This window comes from Musa acuminata, chromosome BXJ1-6 (genome assembly GCF_036884655.1).
Source record: "Musa acuminata AAA Group cultivar baxijiao chromosome BXJ1-6, Cavendish_Baxijiao_AAA, whole genome shotgun sequence".
Classification (NCBI taxonomy): Eukaryota; Viridiplantae; Streptophyta; class Magnoliopsida; order Zingiberales; family Musaceae; genus Musa; species Musa acuminata.
Window position 1 is genome coordinate 42,978,952 of NC_088332.1, and position 14,790 is coordinate 42,993,741.

Consider the following 14,790-nt stretch of genomic DNA (forward strand, 5'->3'; position numbering starts at 1 on the left):
TGAAGAAATTGATTAAGATTTGGGTTATATCTCATATGGACAATATTAGAGTTTAAGTTGGGCTTTAATAAGGATTATTTATTTTTTATATAATATTTATTTCCTATGATTCACACATAAAAATAAAATTTAAATTATTTACTTTCTAAAAATTGTATCACTCATTAAGAAATGAATCAATTAATAATTTAATTAACTTAGTAATCATATTACATAAATAAAATCATAATGTGTAGTATTTTTAAAATTTTTTATTTTACATGCATGATGCATGATGATAATTATAATCCTTGGTTTCTATTAGATTTATATAGTAATTTATTAAAAAATATAATTTTCTCACTTATGTAATTTTATTTTTTATATTTATTGCTATTTATTATGTTTTTAATGACTCAATGCTAATGATCAGATATTCTAATTGGTAATCATTAAGATATTTAATTTTAATTATTTCAGTAATCATATTACATAAATAAAATCATAATGTGTAGTATTTTTAAATTTTTTATCTTACATGCATGATTCATGATGATAATTATAATACTTGGTTTTTATTAGATTTATATAATGATTTATTAAAAATATTATTTTCTCACTTATGTAATTTTAGTTTTAAAATTTATTACTATTTATTATGTTTTTAGTGACTCAATACTAATGATCAGATATTCTAATTATATTTTTTATATTTTAAAATTGAGAGAATTGATTAAGATTTAAGTTAAAATCAATAAACAATTAGAGCTAACCCGCTAGCTATAACTCTTAAATTAAGCTTAGCAAGCAAGTTAACCCATAGCCCATAAGCTAGTTCGACCAACTTATGTACGGTACGAATGACCAAGTTAAATTTCATAAACTTAGATAAATTCAAGGTAATTCCAAACTTATTTAGCCTCAAGTCTATTCAATCTAGTTCAAAGTATATAAGTCTAAGATGATTCTAGATCGGTTAAATAAGAATTAAAGATCGATTCTATTATACTATAGTTAAATCGAGTTCAATTGATTTTAATTAAACTCGTTTAGATCGATTAAGTTATAGTTAAATCGGGTTCAATTAGACCGATTGAGTTAAGTTAAATAAAACCTAGTGATATGAGTTATAAATAATATTCATCAAATTTCTTCAATCTAATTTATGTTAAAACATTTCAATAATAAAAAAAAATAACTACAATAATTATTGAATGTTAATTAGTATAATGAAAAACTCATATAATAACTATAATTATGATAAATCATGAATTATATTTTTATATAATTTGTAAACATATTATATAAATAATCAAATAAATATCCAAGAAAAATATTTAGATTTTTATTTATCACATGCAAAACTTTATCAATATGATAAATAAGAAAATTATTAAAGAAAAATCATAATTTATATTTTTTAAATTTTGTATGAACCCTTACGCCAATCAACCATATTTAATTAGGTAGGCCCATAATTGGACTATCTAAATTAGGCCCATAAATTTGAGCCAACAATTCACTTAATTAGACCCATTAAGATTAAAGTTGATCAAAATATAACTTTTTTTTTTAATTTGATCAAAAACTTAATTGGTCGAATTTAAATCCAACCAAATAGTTAAAATATAGTAATGATTAAAATATAGTTAAAATCCAACCAAATACAAGGGAGTGGAGGCCTCTGTGGATGGTGTCTTGGGAGGGTACGGGCACGTCGACGACGGCGACGTCAAGGGAAGCGAGGCCTTTCTTAAACCCCTCTTGCTCGACCGCTTTGGAAGCGGCGCACGCCATCCTGTGGCTCTTGGTAAACCTCTTTCATGCCGCTCTTTTGCAGTGAACATGTCTTGGAAAATGCCCGTGAGGGAAAATTTTGACCTTGCTCGGAATAATGATGGCTTTAATAACTTCTAATGTTGCATTTTCCTTCTGTTGTTTTCTTTTGTTTGGATTGGGTGTGTGCGCGTTGGATATGAACAAATAAACGAACATGTATGTGTGCTTTACGTGATGTATGTAAGTCTTGCAGATTGTGGTTCTGGCATCGGAAGGGTCACCAAGAATCTTCTTTTGAGATATTTTAATGAGGCAAGTAACTCTGCTTCGTCTTAATCAGCACTATTGTTTTGCTCGTTCAATGGCATAGTAGAGTTCATATGGCCTCACGTATTCGATATTGACCATCCAGCCTGAAAGGTGAAAAGCTTTCTATTCCATATCAAATTGTAGTGCTAAGCTATCGAGAAGCCATAAGAACTTACACTCACTGCCCAACTAACATAATATGCCACATGCTGCTGCTGCTGCTCCTGTAAGTAAACAGAACAAAAGCACTCAATAAAGACACAAAAAATTGAAATTCTACAGCCTCACAGATTCCTCTAAATCCTCTTTGTACATTGTTTATACAAACTATGATGGTTATGTTCCTTTCATAGTAAATCACAGATACAGACATGCATTTTCCAATTGTTTGCCTTTGCAATGATCGATAAACCACTCCACCCCTTGGGACAAAGGCAAAGCTTTCCTATTTATTCGAACACCATTAGAGGTCTTTACTTTTTCAGTCTGCTTTGACTCCACAACTTAATTTTTTCACTGCCAAACACTTTATAACTGCAAATGTTTTCAAGCACTTTTTCACCTTTCTGTGAATGTTCAACCTGAGATTTTGTTCATGCACTTTTTCTTTACCATTTTGTCTCTGAAAGAATCTCGTTTTCCATGAAGCAATTTGTCACCTGAGTTATCAACATAGATAGTACAAGTGCTAGGCATGAGAAGAATGCTTTACATTGTATTTGGTTGTGTCCTAATAGTAGACATCTTGGAATGGTAATGGAATATTTGATTTGGTCCATGTAAAAAGGAACAGATATCTCTTACATATTTAGGGAAGCCATAAGTTAAATGGAAGTGGAACAGTGAGAATGGATTTTTTAACTTTATGTATTTGTTGATGATCTTCTGTTCAAGGTAAGTGCTTTCTTGAAGGCCTACATTAATGCTTCCAGAGAGTGCTTTGTTTAAAGGAGATGGTGCAGTTTTATGAATTGTCAACCACTCTTTTTCAAGCTGTTTTCAGCCACTTCAAATCTCCCACCATTTTAGTTTCAGTTCTACTGCTCATTTTGGTTGTTTGTTAGAATGTTTGATGTCAGTAAAAGGTTCAATTGGTTTTTACACAGGTTTGCTTTCATGTGTGAAGGACTAGTATGGACGTTTGACAGTGTTCTATTCTGAGTAGCTATTGGAATGAAATTTGAGATATATGAGGATTAGCACCCAAGGGATCCCGAGACAAGGCAGATACATATAATGAATCACGATATAGGCTTCTTGTCTCAATAATGGGTATACAAACTAAAGGACTACGAGATGATGGAGAAGTTAAATTCTGAATTTTTTGAACTCGACTTAGTTAAGTACCAACAGTTGGTCTGATGGGATTTTAAGTATGTAAAATGTAAACATTGAGGTACAATAAGCAAGTGAAAATGCACTTGCAGTCATTCTTTGCAGCAGATAGACAAAGAACAAATATATAAATTTATGGTGTATATATCTTAGAGATGTCAAATATGGATGGATTTATCTGAATCCTATTCTTGGCATATGATAACAACTCCAGTTTTGATACTAGTATCTGCGCATTGTCATTCCTTATATTACTGAGCTCCGTATCATTCCGTTGCAGTTTGTTTAGCAGATTCCTAAGACAATGCTTTCACAGTATAGAACTTTTTTATCATGGTTTTCTGGTTTAACAGTTATTTCCTAGCCTGAACTTATGCCATTTTACCATGACTAGTTTGATAGCTTTGTGCAACTTTGTTGAAGGGCATAGCAGTAAATTTCTAGTTTGTTAGTTAATAGTTTATATTAGACATGCATCCTACCTTATTTTGGATTTGGCTTGCCATTTTATTCAAAAAGTGTGAGATGGCCATGTTTCTTAATCCAGGTTGACCTTGTTGAGCCAGTATCACATTTTCTTGAAGCTGCTCGTGAGAAGTTAGCTACTGATAAAGATAATTCTGATCACAAAGCTATCAATTTTTATTGTGTCCCTCTACAGGTTTTGTTTTCTTTGTTGCCCATTGATATTTTATTGGTTAACCTCTATGATGGTATTAAATTGTTGTTTAATTGATGTTATTGTCTGTTAAATTAATTTTTTTAAATCATGCAGGAATTCACTCCAGAAGTTGGAAGATATGATGTTATATGGATCCAATGGTGTATAGGACAACTCACAGATGATGACTTTCTCTTGTTTTTCAAGAGAGCAAAGGTAATCAATTGTCTTAAATGGCTTTACAGCTTTTATGCTTTAGGCCTTGTTTTTTTTAAATTAGCTGCATAACTTGAAAAATAGCAAAAGACATGAACCAGTTAACCAAATCTTTAGTTAGATGACATGCAAGCTCGTGTGTGCAAACACTTTTATACCTTACTGCAGCATAGATAACTCAAGATTTTGGCTTCATCTCAAGATTTTGATACATGACATTGAAACACACAACCGAATCTTCTGCTAGATGACATGCAGTCTTGTGTGTGCCAACACTTATGTACCTTGCTGCAAAGGGATTTTGTGTGGCATCAGCCAACTTCATTGAGTTGGTCTCACTAGTATTGATATTAACTGTTCTTCTTTAGGACATGGTAACTAGTGATGGCTGAGCTGAAAGCTTTTAAACCCATGATTTAAGATTAATTAATTCTCCAGATGCTAATATTTTTCCTTAAGAACTTAAATTTCTTGTTCTTCAATAAATATATCTCCATTGATATTTTGAATTCTGAAGTTGCTCTTGCTTTTGCATATACTTCTTGAGTTTATAAGTTAATGTAGTCTGGATTGTATTAAGTTAATGTAGTCTGGATTGTAGCCAGTTCACAGAAATTCATTATGTTTGTAAAGTTCTTATTAAATAATTTCTCATCCTTATCCTATCTTGTGTGCCATGTTCCATCTATATTATTTGTATTATTTCTTTGATTTTTTCTCCTTGTGTGTGTTGGAGATAAATCTATAATCTCCTTTCTGTTCATTATGTTAGTCTTTTTAGTGAGGAGCAATACGTTGTCTTTCAAATTCCTTACATGGCACATCTACACATTTTTTAGTAAAGAACAACATGTTGCCTTTCTATGGTTAGAGATAGCAGTTCAGGCAAGTCAGTCAGGATTGGTTGGGTTTGTTTTGGGCTCATTAGAAACCACTGGAGCATACTATATCAAAAGGGCAAACTTTGTACATATCCCATGTGTGATTTGGATAGAGTAAACGTATACAATCTTACCTCTGATATAGAGAGGTTGCTTTCTGACTTGAACTCTGGTAGTAAGAGCAACTGGTGCTATAGTGAAAATAATTATGAATGAGGGTTGTTGGGGAATATAGTCCTTTGGTGTAATATAGTCAACTATGAGTAACAAAACTGAAATTAACCTATAATACCGGTAACAGGTAATTTCATACCAAGCGACCCTCAACCACAAATTAAACAAGAGGAAAAGTGTTTCTTCCTTAATTAATAGCTTTATAATTATTTTGCAAACAAAAAACTTGTCCAGTATACTTTGGGATGCATTTCTTACTTGTTGGAGTTATTAATGTTTTAGTCATGATGCTGCCACCTCTGTGTTACTAATGAACATCTAATTTGCAGGTTGGCCTTAAACCAAATGGATTTTTTGTAGTGAAGGAGAACACTGCAAGAAGCGGTTGGTCCCTACAAACGACAACTATTTGTAGATTTACACTAAATTTTTTGGACAGTTGTTCATAACTCCACACAAATGCATGGATATGAAAAGTTATATGTCAGGAATATATTTACATGTTTTTCTCTGTTCTCGAGTGTTCGATTGATGGCCAAGGAGCACATTGTATCAACACAAGGAATTTTCTTGCTTTTGATTGTTTCTTGATTGCATCAGACATTATGATTGTTAAAACCAGTGAAAATATTGTTTACAAGTTTCTCTAGTTGGGAGTTGTAAATCTATTAATTTATATTTCTAGATGCATGTTCTGTGCTTATCATTAATTTTGAAAATTGGATATGGTTCTTGAGAAGTTAAAGGGACTTCATAATTATGTTTGGTTATCAGGGATTATTATAAACATTTCTTGCATGCCTAGCTAGCTATTTTTTAACTAAAGTTTGCCATTGTGATGGCTTGCCTTTATAACGAACCTGCTTTTCAGGCAGGGAATGCTACCTGAAAGTTTGTTGGATTTATCCAACAAATTGAATCAGGATCTGCCAAATAATTAAAGGCAAATTCTATTATCATTTGGATCAAAGTTTATAAGCTGAATAATACCCTATTTTACCAAAATTTATATTCATAAACTGACTCTTTATTTTCAAGAAGTATGGATCTGAAGATGAGGCTAAGGTGGCTCTATTGCCAGAAAATATTCTGTTAGGCATACTTGCAATGATTAGATTGAATCGTTGGCTTCCACCAAAGCAAATAATCTAGAATGGAACTAGGTTTCGCAGTTGACTTTTTTTTTAATTAACCATAGTATTTGGTTAACGTACATCATCCCTCATCTGTTCAGGATTTGTGTTAGATAAGGAGGACAACAGCATCACAAGATCTGATTCATACTTCAAAGAGCTTTTCAAGCAGTGTGGACTTCATCTTTATCGCTCAAAGGTTTGCTGCATCTTTTTTACTTCAAGATGATGGGCTGTCAAAACCTACGAGAAATCTTTCTTGTGCAAGAACTGATCGGCAATGTAGTGTTTGATTACTTGGTTTTTGGTTTCAGGATCAGAAGGGATTTCCTGAAGAGTTATTTCCCGTTAAGATGTATGCACTGGTAACTGATAGGCGACGAGGTTCCAACAATGGCGGAGGCAAGACTCGACAACACAAGCCTGCTGTCATCAAGTCATGAAATCTCTCGAGGACCCGTCACCAATACCTGGATGCGATCTTGCTCGTTTTTCTTTAGTTTTTGTCGTCTCTAAGAGAATGGATTACCTTTTCATGTGTTGTCATGTTGTAGAACATCACGGTTATCATCTCTATCTTCTCACCATGATTTGTACTAATACAAACGAAGGCATAAAGAACATAGGGAATTCAAGCCCAGACGATGACACCACTTCAGTCATTTGGTTGGATTTTACAGTGCATCTTCATCACGTTTGAACCATTTATGTTATTTGCCTGCATTGTTGAAAGTTGGAACTCAGTTAGGAATGTGCGATACCATAATTGTTTAGTTTTAGGTTTGTGTAAGGTTTGCAATTTCGTATCTCGGTGGTTATCAGATTTATATCATATCGAGCTACTCGTGTACTACTTGTCAATTGAAATTAATCTTAAAAAATAAAAAAATAAATCATCTGGTATGAAAATTGTGTTGGGTGGCACAAAACTTTGATAAAAAGTTTAAAACAAGGAAATATATGTTTTTCAATTCATATTTTGATCGACAGAGTGAGAATTCTTTTACATAATTGAATTCAATTTGGTTTGAATCCTTTCAAATAAAAACACACTTTGGTTCTTTTTTAAGAAGTGTCAAATCAACATAAATGGTTTGGCCGTTTCCTGCTTCATATCCTTTCAATGTGGAACTTTTGCATTCTAGACAGAGACAGCGTCCTAATATTTCCATTATGCGTGGAAGAAACACCTCTTTTCTATCTATTTTCTATCCTATGTCAAACTGCATTAACTTCGGCATTATATTATTCAATCTTCTGGCGTCTTTTAAAAACTCACGTTATCTTTTCCATGACGACTTTGATTTTTCTGCCATATGATTTAAAGCTCTCCTTGACGACTGCTCTCTTCTCCCCCTTATAAATTCCCCACCTCCCCCCCTTGGATATGCACAACGCAGAGCACGAAGCCTAAGACTCGCTGTTAGATGGCTTCGTCGAGCATTCTCTCCCTCTTCTTCTTCTTCTTCTCCCTTCTTGTCACCCTCTCCCATGCCGCCACCTTCGAGATCGTGAACCGATGCTCTTACACAGTGTGGGCCGCGGCCGTGCCCGGCGGCGGACGCCAGCTCAACCAGGGGCAGTCGTGGACCATCAACGTGAACGCGGGAACCACCGGCGGCCGCATCTGGGGCCGCACCGGCTGCTCCTTCGACGGGAGCGGACGCGGGCGGTGCCAGACCGGCGACTGCGGCGGCGTGCTGTCATGCACGGCGTACGGCAGCCCGCCCAACACCCTGGCGGAGTTCGCGCTCAACCAGTTCAACAACCTCGACTTCTTCGACATCTCCCTGGTCGACGGCTTCAACGTGCCAATGGACTTCAGCCCCACGTCAGGCGGCTGCCGCGGCATCCGGTGCGCGGCGGACATCAACGGGCAGTGCCCCGGGGCGCTGAAGGCGCCGGGCGGCTGCAACAACCCCTGCACCGTGTTCAAGACGGACCAGTACTGTTGCAACTCCGGCAGCTGCAGCCCGACCGACTATTCCCAGTTCTTCAAGAGAAACTGCCCCGACGCCTACAGCTATCCCAAGGACGATCAGACGAGCACCTTCACCTGCCCCGGCGGCACCAACTACAGGGTTGTCTTCTGCCCTTGAGATCACTGACGCCACTAATAAGCCGCCCTCGTGCAGGCAACCACGCATATAGATATATATACTAGTCTCCTACAATACAAATAAGATGTCAAGAGTGATGGAAGGTATTAGCCTTCTCTTGGGCTAATACTGTTGAGTGATGTAATAGAAGTGGTGCAACCAACTAATAAGATGCATAATATCATCACAGCATGAGTGCTTTTCCATTGATGTTTGAATCATTTTGTGAGAGCAATCAGCTTATGCAATCAGGAAAAAGAATAATTAAACCATTTCTATTTATGTCTTGTTGGCTTAAAACATGAATTGATTTTGAAACATAATGAACCCTACATATATAACTTCATAAAAAATATCTCAAGGACCATACATACATACATACATACATACATATACACATATATATATATATATATACATATACATATATATACATACATACATACATACATTCATACATACATACATATATATATATATATATATATATATATATATATATATATAATTTAGGATGATGAGTCATCGCCTATCCAATTTGGACCTCTGCCATTCTCCGTAGAAACTTTGCGTAGCCATTTTCCAATACAATTGCGCGTTGACCAGAGTGCGTCCATGTGATCCTCCCCGGTAAGTTTGGTGCCCGAAATTATCCGGCAAGTATGGCTTTAAATATTGGAATTAGTTGCTCTTTGTTTTACGTAGGCGGATCAAGATGAACACAGAGAATGATGCTGACTAATTGAGCCCTGACCAATCGAGGGCTTGAGGACTCGAGCCCCGGCGCGCCCTCGGGAAGCTGCCGCGAGAGGCGGACATCGATGGGCAGTGCCGGCAGGTGTTGAGGGCGCCGGGCGGGTGCACCGCTCGACCGTGTCCAAGGCGGACCGGTACTGCTGCAGCTCCTGCAACTGTGCGTCAAGCGGCTACTTCAGCTTCTTGAGGAGGAACTGCACCGATGGCTATATCTTCCCACAACCTTACGGCCCGGCTTCCACCACTAGTTTCTACGGTAGTCTTCCTCCTCCAAGAGTCGAATTCAGCTTCCTACAATATTATAATGATGGTTTGTATCAATTAGTTATTAAATTGTATTTTGGAACCTAATACACATTTTAAATATAAATTCATATTTAAAGTTTCTTTAACATCACATTTGTCATGAATATAGTGTCAGTAAATGCTTAAATTCTGAAACTATCTTAGAATAATTATAACATCTCGAGTAATCTCACATAAAATAATGAATAAGATTAAAATTGATTTATGATGATATATTACTATCAATATTAATTTGAATATTTTGATTGCTTGGATTCAAGAAAATTGATAAGTCAATTAGTTAATCAATTGTGACATTCGATATCAAATTAATATTAGGATATAGTATAATCAAATTACTATTAGCGTATCGTGAGTGAGCTTCGTACTCGTTCATTGTGAAGTCATCTTGGGCTATGTCTCACACGACATGCTATACTGAGTCTTGACAAGGATTTTTTTTTTTTTTTTTATGGTTCACACATAAAAATAGATTTTGAACCATTTAATTTTAAAACATCATATTATTTATTATAAAATATATTTATTAAAATTTAATTAATAAAAAAATATTAACTTATTCACATAATTAAGAAATTCAATTTTAATCATTTCCTTAGCCATGCTATACAAACAAAATCACAATGTATATATTTTTCTTACATTTTTATCTTAAATGCATGTTGCTAATTATAGTACTTTATTTATATTTATATTTATATGATAGTTGATTAAAAATATTATTTCTTCTCTTATGTAATTTTATCTTTTTAATAATCTATTATTTATTATATTTTAATGACTCAATGCTTGGGATTAGATGTTTTGACTATAATTTCATAATGCTATAATTTAGAATTGAAGAAATTGATTAAGATTTGGGTTATATCTCATATGGACAATATTAGAGTTTAAGTTGGGCTTTAATAAGGATTATTTATTTTTTATATAATATTTATTTCCTATGATTCACACATAAAAATAAAATTTAAATTATTTACTTTCTAAAAATTGTATCACTCATTAAGAAATGAATCAATTAATAATTTAATTAACTTAGTAATCATATTACATAAATAAAATCATAATGTGTAGTATTTTTAAAATTTTTTATTTTACATGCATGATGCATGATGATAATTATAATCCTTGGTTTCTATTAGATTTATATAGTAATTTATTAAAAAATATAATTTTCTCACTTATGTAATTTTATTTTTTATATTTATTACTATTTATTATGTTTTTAATGACTCAATGCTAATGATCAGATATTCTAATTGGTAATCATTAAGATATTTAATTTTAATTATTTCAGTAATCATATTACATAAATAAAATCATAATGTGTAGTATTTTTAAATTTTTTATCTTACATGCATGATTCATGATGATAATTATAATACTTGGTTTTTATTAGATTTATATAATGATTTATTAAAAATATTATTTTCTCACTTATGTAATTTTAGTTTTAAAATTTATTACTACTTATTATGTTTTTAATGACTCATTGCTAATGATTAGATATTCTAATTATAAATTTTTTATATTTTAAAATTGAGAGAATTGATTAAGATTTAAGTTAAAATCAACAAATAATTAGAGCTAACCCATAGGCTAAGCCACAAGACTAAGCTCAGCAAGCAAGTCAGCCCATAGCCCATAAGCTAACTCAACCAACTCCAATATGATCAGTTATGCACAATACATATGACCAAATCATATTTTATAAACTTAGATAGATTCAAGATGATTCCAAACTTAGATATTTTATAAGTCTATCTAATCTAAATTGAATTTAATCTAATCCAAAATATATAAGTCTAAGATGATTCTAGATCAATTAAAAGAGAATTAAAGATCGATTCTATTATACTATAGTTAAATCGAGTTCAATTGATTTTAATTAAACTTATTTAGATTGATTAAGTTCTAGTTAAATCCGGTTCAATTAGATCGATTGAGTTAAGTTAGATAAAACCTAGGAATATGAGTTATAAATAATATTCATCAAATTTCTTCAATCTAATTTATGCTAAAACAGTTTAATAATAAAAAATAATAACTACAATAATTATCGAATGTTAATCAGTATAATGAAAAATTCATATAATAACTATAATTATGATCAATCATGAATTATATTTTTATGTAATTTTTAAACATATTATATAAATATCTAAGAAAAATAATTATATTTTTATTTTTCACATGCAAAATTTTATCAATATGATAAATAAGAAAATTATTAAATAAAAATCATAATTTATATTTTTTAAATTTTGTATGAACCCTTATACCAATCAACCCTATTTAATTAGGTAGGCCCATAATTGGACTACCTAAATTAGGCTCATAAATTAGGGCGAACCATTCGCCTAATTAGACCCATTAAGATTAAAGTTGATAAAAAAAATCAAAATATAACTTTTTTTAATTTGATCAAAAACTTAATTGATCGAATTTAAATCCAACCAAACAGTTAAAATATAGTAATGATTAAGCTCGTTTAAAATATTTGATTATAATAAATCAAATTAATAAATTTTATAATTGAGGGCAGATCTCAAAAAAAATTAATTCAAAAGGGTAAAACTATAATTTTACTAACATATGTAGAGAAATTATTTGAGTTCTCAAGAATATAATTATCAAAAGGACAAAAGTTACAATTAAAAGACTTTATAAGAATAAATTTATAATTTTAAAAATAAATCCTAATCTTTCACCCACAAAGCCTCTCTCGCAGTTGTCGTTGGTTCCACCATGCCCACACGCAAAAGTCGACACTACAGTGTTCGTCCACCACCTGCATGAGCAACAAGCCGATTGTCCTTACACATTCAAACGACAACCTCATCGGTCATCACTCTGTGCTATGCCCATACGTGGCTATCATCATCGTGCGCATGGTTGTAATACTTCAAAAACAATAAGTATATCACTGACCGGGAGCTATCGTGTAGTTATGCACACATGCCGATCGACAACCCCCATAGTCACCTTGATGTGTGACTATGCTCACTTGTCTTGCTACATAGTCATCGGGAACCATGGCTATCAGTGTCCAATTGATGTTGACCATGGCCAACAAGTGCTACCATAGTGGTATTGCTGCAACTATTGTATGTAGTGAAGCTACATAGCCACTATTGGCACATGCGCACGTAGTGGCACTGTTACAGTCATCGCACGTAGTATTGTACCTCGCGGTACTTTCATTAGGTACGCAATTGTTACTCGTAATTGGACTGATGACCATATTATTATCGACAATAAGCTAGCGACAGTGATCCATCGATCAAGCACGAGGAAATTCACATCTCTCACAAACATGCCATAAGATCAATTAAATAGAAAAACAAATCAATAATATAAATGAATCATTCATACATCATAAACAAAAATTGAATAACACTTTTTCATGAGCCAAAGATGCTAACAAATAGATAAGTATTTTATTTTATAAACATGACTCTGATATCAATTGTAAGCATAAAAACCATCCTTATACTATTGTTATACAGAAAACTTTAACGCCAAAATCTAAAATCAAATAATAATAGATAAGATTCACGATATGTATATTTCAATGCTAATAAAAAAAGCTCTTAATGATCTATAGGTACACCATCCTCAGATCTGAAAATTATAGTAATATCGATCTACAAGAAAAACTAGACTCATCGTTTTCTCTTTTTCTATCATTTATAGGATTGCTACAATGAATTTAGGGACTAAGGGGAGATGAAAAAATATCTATAATCTCTCACTAACTTGTTCACATGATGAAAATTTATAATTTTTCAATAATGTTATGTAATCATGTATCGTCTAGAAGATGTTATACTTTATAGGTGAGAACAAAAAATCTATGATAAATAATGAGTAGAGTCTATTTAATCAAAATCTATCTCTTAACGAATTCTACGATAATTTAATTTTTTTATTAATCTATAATTATAATTAAAATTTAATCATATTTACAAATATATCTTAAATAAATAATTAGTAATATATAATCTGACACCTCTCACTTCTCTCCCTTATAAATTCCCCACCTCTCCACCCCTCGGATCTGCACAACACAGAGCACGAAGCCTAAGACTCGCAGTTAGATGGCTTCGTCAAGCATTCTCTCCCTCTCCTTCTTCTCCCTTCTTGTCACCCTCTCCCATGCCGCCACCTTCGAGATCGTGAACCGATGCTCTGACACAGTGTGGGCCGCGGCCGTGCCCGGCGGCGGACGCCAGCTCAACCAGGGGCAGTCGTGGACCATCAACGTGAAAGCGGGAACGACCGGCGGCCGCATCTGGGGCCGCACCGGCTGCTCCTTCGACGGGAGCGGCCATGGGCGGTGCCAGACGGGCGATTGCGGCGGGTTGCTGGCGTGCACGGCGTACGGTAGCCCGCCCAACACCCTGGCGGAGTTCGCGCTCAACCAGTACAGCAACCACGACTACGTGGACATCTCCCTGGTCGACGGCTTCAACGTGCCTATGGACTTCAGCCCCACGTCGGGCGGCTGCCGCGGCATGCGGTGCACGGCGGACATCAAAGGGAAGTGCCCCACGGCACTGAAGGCGCCGGGCGGCTGCAACAACCCCTGCACCGTGTTCAAGACGGACCAGTACTGCTGCAACTCCGGCAGCTGCAAGCCGACCGAGTACTCCAAGTTCTTCAAGAGCAACTGCCCCGACGCCTACAGCTATCCGAAGGACGATCCGACGAGCCTCGTCGCCTGCCCCGGCGGCACCAACTACAGGGTTGTCTTCTGCCCTTGAGATCACCGACGCCACTAATAAGCCTCCCTCGTGTAGGCAACCACGCAGATATATATATATATAGCAGTCTCCTACAACACAAATAAGATGTCAAGAGTGATGGAAGGTATTAGCCTTCTCTTGGGCTAATACTGTTGAGTGATGTAATAGAAGTGGTGCAACTAACTAATACGATGCATAATTATCACAGCATGAGTGCTTTTCCATTGATGTTTAAATCATTTTGTGAGAGCAATCAGATAAAGATAATTAAAGCATTTCTATTTATTTCTTGTTGGCTTAAAACATGAATTGGTTTTGAAACATACTGAACCCTACATATATAACTTTATAAAAGATATCTCAAGAATTATATATATATATATATATATAGGATGATGAGCCATCGCCTATCCA

The 14,790-nt window shown here is 34.3% G+C and overlaps 3 protein-coding genes across 3 annotated transcripts; all 3 read left to right on the forward strand.

The window, feature by feature from the left end:
• Window positions 1-839: 839 nt before the first annotated feature.
• On the forward strand, window positions 840-7,137 carry LOC135677559 (alpha N-terminal protein methyltransferase 1-like). The gene is made up of 8 exons (XM_065189922.1): window positions 840-878; window positions 1,651-1,789; window positions 2,012-2,070; window positions 3,950-4,063; window positions 4,178-4,279; window positions 5,664-5,718; window positions 6,569-6,666; window positions 6,782-7,137. The coding sequence occupies exons 1-8, from the start codon at window positions 840-842 to the stop codon at window positions 6,908-6,910; spliced, it is 735 nt and encodes a 244-aa protein (XP_065045994.1). The 3' UTR covers window positions 6,911-7,137.
• A 729-nt stretch (window positions 7,138-7,866) lies between these two features.
• LOC135677141 (protein P21-like) lies at window positions 7,867-8,758 on the forward strand. The gene has a single exon (XM_065189093.1). It carries the CDS (start codon window positions 7,895-7,897, stop codon window positions 8,564-8,566), a length of 672 nt encoding a protein of 223 aa, XP_065045165.1. The 5' UTR covers window positions 7,867-7,894; the 3' UTR covers window positions 8,567-8,758.
• A 4,927-nt stretch (window positions 8,759-13,685) lies between these two features.
• Window positions 13,686-14,583, forward strand: LOC135677872 (protein P21-like). Its single transcript, XM_065190285.1, has one exon. The coding sequence runs from the start codon at window positions 13,729-13,731 to the stop codon at window positions 14,392-14,394; it is 666 nt and encodes a 221-aa protein (XP_065046357.1). The 5' UTR covers window positions 13,686-13,728; the 3' UTR covers window positions 14,395-14,583.
• The last annotated feature ends 207 nt before the right edge of the window (window positions 14,584-14,790 follow it).

Excerpts from the sequence above, each read along its gene's own strand:
- LOC135677559 (XM_065189922.1), top strand. The coding sequence starts at position 840 with ATGACCAAGTTAAATTTCATAAACTTAGATAAATTCAAG. Across the intron at positions 4,280-5,663 it reads TGTTTTTCAAGAGAGCAAAG|GTTGGCCTTAAACCAAATGG; the intron begins GTAATCAATTGT and ends TCTAATTTGCAG. Across the intron at positions 6,667-6,781 it reads TTCATCTTTATCGCTCAAAG|GATCAGAAGGGATTTCCTGA; the intron begins GTTTGCTGCATC and ends TTTTGGTTTCAG.
- LOC135677141 (XM_065189093.1), top strand. The coding sequence starts at position 7,895 with ATGGCTTCGTCGAGCATTCTCTCCCTCTTCTTCTTCTTCTTCTCCCTT.
- LOC135677872 (XM_065190285.1), top strand. The coding sequence starts at position 13,729 with ATGGCTTCGTCAAGCATTCTCTCCCTCTCCTTCTTCTCCCTTCTTGTC.